Source organism: Galeopterus variegatus, unplaced genomic scaffold (assembly GCF_000696425.1).
Source record: "Galeopterus variegatus unplaced genomic scaffold, G_variegatus-3.0.2 Scaffold5501, whole genome shotgun sequence".
NCBI lineage: Eukaryota > Metazoa > Chordata > Mammalia > Dermoptera > Cynocephalidae > Galeopterus > Galeopterus variegatus.
In genome coordinates this window covers 123,537-130,840 of record NW_007731612.1, presented here as the reverse complement: position 1 = coordinate 130,840, position 7,304 = coordinate 123,537, and the positions used below count along the sequence as shown (strand labels likewise).

General features: G+C 34.6%; 2 protein-coding genes across 2 annotated transcripts in view; one reads left to right on the top strand and one right to left on the bottom strand.

Moving 5' to 3' along the window:
• Window positions 1-801, top strand: part of TOMM20L (translocase of outer mitochondrial membrane 20 homolog (yeast)-like) — a 12,711-nt gene extending 11,910 nt beyond the window's left edge. The window contains 1 exon segment of the mRNA XM_008589529.1: window positions 318-801. Coding sequence (XP_008587751.1) covers window positions 318-371 — 54 coding nt within the window. The 3' untranslated portion in view covers window positions 372-801.
• The window catches only part of TIMM9 (translocase of inner mitochondrial membrane 9 homolog (yeast)), a 12,488-nt gene continuing 5,467 nt past the window's right edge, over window positions 284-7,304 (bottom strand). Inside the window, exons 2-4 of the mRNA XM_008589530.1 lie at window positions 2,560-2,624; window positions 2,106-2,201; window positions 284-954 (exon numbers count right to left, since the gene is read on the bottom strand). Of these exons, the coding sequence (XP_008587752.1) occupies window positions 820-954; window positions 2,106-2,201; window positions 2,560-2,598 (270 nt within the window). The 5' untranslated portion in view covers window positions 2,599-2,624 and the 3' untranslated portion in view covers window positions 284-819. The remainder of the gene's footprint in view (window positions 955-2,105; window positions 2,202-2,559; window positions 2,625-7,304) is intronic.

Genomic DNA, 7,304 nt, shown 5'->3' with positions numbered 1-7,304 from the left:
CTTGAAGACACTACTTTAACTTTGGTTCACTTTTTATTAGACTACATATCATGGCTAAGAATAAACTGTATATCGTTGGTCAGTCTCAGAATCATTTGTGTTGGATTCCCAGCTTTTCAACAAAACAGACTCCATTAGAACATAACAGTCAAGTCTTAAATATTCTCAAGCTAGTCTCAGATGTGATGTTTCCTGAAGATATATGAAAATGTAACTAGGATAAGAATGTGTAATGCCCACCCTGACAAAAGAAGGGAGGTAAGAAAAGAATTGTGCATTGAAATGATTAGCAAGTAACTCTTTTATGTATTCACCAGCAATTTGAGGCAGAAATGAATAAACAGGAATGCTGGGAGGATGATCCTGACTGAAAAACATTTCAACGTATCCACAGTCAAGTCAGAATGCTATATGGTATATATAGTATAAACAATCAGTGATGTTTCCATTTATTTTACTTTTAGTAATAAAAAATTTTTTATATCTCATACATGATTGAACACATATTTTGCTTTAAAATTAACAGTCACAATTGAAGAAACAATGGTTTATTTTTCTAATCAAGTGACCAACTGCTGAATCTTAAGGCCTCAACAAATGTTGCATTTTATTATTTTCACTGAACATTAAGACCTTCTATCTTGATTATTCCTGGTAAATAGATTTTGTTTCTCCAGTGGTTTCCATTTGCCAGACAGTCACGACAGATGGTTTAACATTGTGGCTACTGCTTTCAGGGCATTCTATCAGATGAATCCACATTTCCAGTGCAACAGCTGTTGGCAATCTTTCATTGAAAGTCCACAAATCAGGACTTCTCTATCGTGGTTGGCCAAGGAGTCCTGCTTTAGCTGCCAGGGCTTCATTCTGCTGAATATGATATTCCTGAAATCTCATGGATATTCTTTGTGTCATTTTTAAATATTTCTGTAAGCAATGTTCTGAACAGGTGATCTAGAAATAAAAAAGGAAGATCCAAGAGGCAATACACAAATATCAATTTTTAAAAATGCATGCATTCTGTAAAAACAACCAGTGGGTGCTTTGCTTTTCTTTGAATATACCTGAGAATTAAATAGTATTAATGGGTAGTAAGTGACTATAGCTTTCAATAAAAAAGGAAGATCCAAGAGGCAATACACAAATATCAATTTTTAAAAATGCATGCATTCTATAAAAACAACCAGTGGGTGCTTTGCTTTTCTTTGAATATACCTAAGAATTAAATAGTATTAATGGGTAGTAAGTGACTATAGCTTTTGATCATTGATGCTTTCATCCACTGACAAGAATTAATACATACTGAATGCCTGTCAGTTTGTAGGCACTAAGAACAATGGTGAGTAAGTCCCTGCCCTCATGAAGCTTCTGGACTAGATTTTCTGCAGGTATGTTTCAATATTAATTGAACACCCACATTCCTCTCTTATTTAGATTGTTAAAATGTAGACCCAGTAGCAAATTTGTTCCCTTTAATAAGATACTCCATTCTCAACATTAATTTTCAACCTCTTACTTTTTAACAAGAATATTAATTACACTTAGCATCCCTCTAAACTTTGTCAATTATTTAACAAGTACTTATTGATTGCTGGTTATATGCTAAATTTATGGTGTGGATGTTTATCAACATCTTCCACTGGAGGAAGTTTATGTCATTTTGAGCAATATATAAATGTTTTGATGAGGACATTAAAAGGTAAGAGACTTCTAAAAGGATTGAGTTTTCTGAGTCCACCTATGCAAGACGAGCCACTAAATTCAAGCTTTGCTTTTTCCAAAGTCAATCTGAGTTCTCAGGACCAGACAGAAAGGCCATCTTGGCTGAAAGCAGATTAGTAAGAATCTTTGCTGTGGAAGTCAGTAGTCCCAGGCATCTTCCCTAAAATGGTCTGCTTTGGTACAATGTGACTGTCATATTAAATATGGCATCCTTAAACTCAATACCATGGGTTCTTGGTTGTTTCAGTTCCTCCAAGCAATGGAACATAAAAGACAGCCCAAATTCCTGGAATAAGGAGGAACAAGTAAAATGCTTGTGGGGATCCTATTTATATTATTTTTGACAAATTTTGAGAAATTTTAGTGAGCAACACTTTTCATACCTCTTCAGGTTTTACTTCTCTTGTTGTGAAGTCTTTAACACAGTCCAAAAAACAGGTTTCTGTAAGTTTATTGTAGGTTCCAAGAAATTCCTTAAACTACAAACAAATTAGAAAGTTCCTTATTATTTGGTTTTTTAAAACAAAGATGCTTTGAAACTTTAATCACTGATGTTTTGTACTTAGACAAAATATCCTATAATACTTAAAATCATAGGTTCTTTTGCTAACTTAATGGGTGTAATATGATCTACAAAATACGTAGTCTTATTTTCTAGTTGAATATTCATTTTCCTTGATTATCTGGTCAAATGAAAAATATATATGCTTCATATAATTTATTACACATTTTTGGAAACATAAACTTTTTTTGGTGAGATCACTGACTGACATGGTTGCATCCAGTAGTGCCTTACATTTTTTTATGAAATTCTTTTTCTTAATTATAATACCTTACCTGTTTTATCTGATCAGATTCTGGTATTTGTGCAGCCATATTCTTTTGGAACGTTTATTAGTCACCTGAATTAAAAGTTAAAAAAAGTTTGTCAATTTATAAACAAATATTTTTAGGCTAGCTGCAGAGTTAGGTAATCACTGTTCCAATTTTTAAAATTTCTAACTTTATAAGTAATTATATGCCACCACCCAAACTCCCAGATTATTAATGACAACAGAACCTCAAAGTTTAGAATTAGAGTTTCTAATGCTAGCTATAGGACTTGAAGGCCCTATTTAGATTTAGTTAGCTAAATCTCCAGTTTTAAGTCAGTTTGCTCTGCTACCTTGCAGAGCCACTTGTTAAAGCCCCATTCCTAGTAAGGTTTTAAGGTGTCTTCCTAAAATTACTTGAGTTAACTGTTCCACTGGTTGCTAATTTAACTTTGACCTGTGCTACTAATGATCTTTTTTAACTCTACATGAATGTGAAGGTTCTAATTGTTAACACTATTGATAACCCTCATGAAAGATATTCAGAGTTCTAAAAGACTCTAAAAGGAAATTATAGGAGTTATGCATTCTGCAGTTTAAAAAGGGCAATCACAGAGAATTAACAAATTTCTGAACCTATGATACTTGTGATCTAACTTGGGGCAAGAGAGAAGAGAAGCCAAGGAAGTGAAAAGCCTTTCTGAATAACTGACATTTTTCACCTGTTATAAATGTAGGACTGACTGAGTTTCTCTTCATCCAGATGTAGGAACATGTACCACATTATTTACTCTATCCCGGCTAGTTCTAAAAAGGTTCAGCATCTCATAGAAGAGACTTGTATAGAATAAAGTTATCGAACATAGAAATTGAACAGCACATAAAAGGAAGAATAAGCAAACACTAATCATGTACACTACAGACTAACATAAATACTATGTATTTAGTTTGAGCTTTCTGATAACCAACACAGAAAAGATAAACTGGATGTCTACATTTTCCTTAATAGCTCATCAATTATTATTTAAAGTGTCTCTGAAAAGCATTAAATTTTTATGAAGCTTATGTGGAGTTGAAACTAAGTAGGAAACTCAAGGCTAAAGTGTAGGCCACCATCATGAAAAAAATTCCAAACATGCATACGTTTTCCCCTTTTGTGCATTTATTCCTCCCTTCTCTTTTTTTCCTTATCCCATATATTTGTTATAACTACTGACATTTTAAAAGTTACCTCCTCCATATGCGAAGGAAAGCATGAGTTCTTTTCTATTTGCTATGCTAGTCTCACTCTAGATGTTACAGTCCATACTTTTCTTAGAAGTAATGATTAATTAAAAGTATAATTGTCTATACTTCAGAGAATCTTTGATTTCGTAATAACAGGATATAAACTACCTTTTTTTGCTAAAACTCCTTTGTATCTGTTGCTGAATGGTCACATAGAACAAACAATATAGTAGAGGTTTTGGGTTAGCCCAACATTCAGGCAACTAGTCTTTCAGAAGCACCTAAAAACAAGAATGCATTAACAAGAATTCTCTTTATTACTTCACAGCTTTATAAACAATGTCTAAAAGCATTAACAAGAATGCTCTTTGTTATTTCAAGGCTTTATAAACAACTTTTTTTTCACTAAATAAACTACCTAGACAATACCAAAAATTAATTGAAGGTCACAATTTTTCAGATATTGCTGTGATTATCATTATTCATACATTCCAGGGAAGATACTTTCAGTTATAGTTCTTCATAACTCATTTTAGTCATGAAACACTAACTCCATACCCTCCAACCAGTTAACTGCATGAAAATCCATGCCTAACTATTTAGTCATCTTCTAATAACAACTTCAAACTTATTTATAATTTGGAATCTTAGAAGTTACAATTCTAATTAAATGGTAGGTATTCATTTAATAAACATTTATTGAATGTACCAGAGACCGTGCTAGTCATGAAACCAGCCATGATTGTGAGGTTATACCCATCTTGATGGCTGCTATAAAATGCCTTTAAACAGTCAAAGAAATAGGGAATTCTATAAGTATATCATGCAACAAGTTTGTTTAGGACTTGTGCTTCCAGTAAGATAGAGTTGTCATGCTTTTCCCTACTCCTCTCACTAAGCACAACTAGAAACCTGGGACATTATATATAAAACAAACATAAGACAACTCTGAAAGTTGGAGAGAAGGCAGACTGGCTAGGGACCTTGGGACCTGAGAAACAAAATAGGGGTGAATTGGCTGTGTGTTTTTCGTTTTGCCTTTATATAGACATGAACCTGAAGAAGCTGACAACCTGCAAGTGCCAAATGGGGCAGTCAAAAAAAAAGCCCCCCCCCCCCTTCCCCCAAGCCTGGACTTTCTGGTCAAAGGGTTAGGAAAGAAGCAGTCTGCAAGACATTTAGACAATAACCACTGTACTCCAGGAAAACACCACAGAAGAATCTGTGGACTTTATCCCACCCACATCAGCTCAGGCCAGGTAGGAAGCCTAGACTTCCACCTTCAGTGGGCTGCAATAAGGTGCTATAACACCCCCACCAATACTCCCCAATACTGGGGAGCAGGGTTTTTCATCCCTTCCAAGCAGTAATGAGATACCCCCCTGCCCCCACCAGCAAGTGTCTGGAAACCACACGGAGAGTCTGGCTTCCACTCTAATTGGCAGTAATGAGATGCCCCTCTCCCTCTCCTCTGGGGTGGTATCAAGGGAGGCCTAGTAGAGATACAGGACTTGCATTTCTGCCCCATGATAATTAGGTCACATTCCCTCCTGTGGTGTCAGTAGAGGCCACATGGTGTGCAGTAATGAGGCACTCTAGTGCCCCCCAGCCAGGGAGTTATCAATGGAACCTAATAAGGAGCCAGAACTCCTACCCCTTCCCATCAGTAACAAGGAGCTCCCTGACCTCTCTCCCCCTACCCCCATATCAGAGTGAGGAACCTGAACTTCTGCCTCCTCCTGGCAGTAATGAGGTGGCACTCCTCTCCCCACTTCTCCTGATGGAACATTGTCAGAAAGAACCAGCTAAAAGAGAAGGTTTAAATAAATTTAGAGTCTCANAAAAAACAATGATAAGAAGTCTTGGAACATCAAGAAGGAAGAAAAACAAGTAATAAAAAATCTGAGCAAGTGTAATATACTTTCTTTCTTTTGAATTTCTCAAATTACGTTTACCAGTTGAGGCAAAAATTTTAAAACCACTTAATATGGTTCTAAATGTACCAGGGTACTGCAAAATGTTCATGGAAAAATGGAATTAAAAGATAATATGAATTGTTCCATGAACATTTTGAAGTACCCTTGTATGAAGGAGGTAAGCTTTCTATACTTCACTCAAACTGGTAATATGTTGACAGCATTAGATTGTGATAAAGAATGTATATATCATTTAACACTTAGAGCAACCACTAAAAAGGATACATAAGGAGATAAAAATGCTACGGATAAATCAAAATAGAATTCTAAAAAAAATTCAAATAATCCCCAGAAAGTCAGGAAAAAGAAAACAGAGAAACAAAAACAGTGAGCAAACAGAAAACAANTTCGGCAAAAGTTACAAATTTACAAATTCAAGAAGGTGAACAAACCCCAGACAGCACAAACCCAATGAAACCCACATCAAAATACATTACGGTCAAACATCTAAGAACTGAAGACAAATTTTGAAAGCAGCAAGTGAAAAACATCTTATGTATAGGGGAAAAACAATTAGGATGACAGCAGATTTCTCATCAGAAACCATCGTAGCTAGAAAGTGGCATAAAATTTTTCAAGTGCTAAAACAGAACTGTTAATCCAGAAACCTATATCTAGTGAAGATATACTTCAGGAATGAAAAGGAAATCAAGACATTGTCAAATGTAGGAAAACGAAAAGAATTTGTTGCCAGCAGACCTATCTAAAATAATGGTTAAGGTTTCTAAATAGAAAAAAAAAACAATGATAAGAAGTCTTGGAACATCAAGAAGGAAGAAAAACAAGTAATAAAAAATCTGAGCAAGTGTAATATACTTTCTTTCTTTTGAATTTCTCAAATTACGTTTACCAGTTGAGGCAAAAATTTTAAAACCACTTAATATGGTTCTAAATGTACCAGGGTACTGCAAAATGTTCATGGAAAAATGGAATTAAAAGATAATATGAATTGTTCCNAATATAAGTAGTCTAAATACGCCAATCAAGAGATTGGCAGAGGAGATTAAAAAATATTACCCAAGTTTATGCTGTCCACAAGAAATTCACTTCAAATTTAATAGGGACAGGTTGCAAACAAAAGGATGAAAAAAGATATATAATGCAAACATTAATCCAGAGAAAGCAGGAATAGTTATAATAATATCAGAGAAAGTAAACTTAACAGCAAAGAAAATTACTAGAGACAGAAAGGGACATAAAGGTCAATCTACCAAGAAAACAAAGCAATCCTAAATGCATGTGCATCCAAATATAGCTGTAAAATATGCAGAATGAAAACTGACAGAACTGAAAGGGAAACAGAAAAATCTACAGTTATAGTTGGAGATTTCAACATTCCTCTCTCAATAATTGATAGAACAACTAGACAGAAAATTAATAAGGATACAGAAAAACCCAACACCATCAACCAAGAGAATATAATCCACATTTATAGAACATTTCACCCACCACCACAGAATCTACATTTTTATCAACTGCCCATGGAACATATATCAAGATAAACCATACTGGGCCATAAAAATAGCTTCAATAAATTTAAAAGAACTGAAATCATACTAAGTGTGTT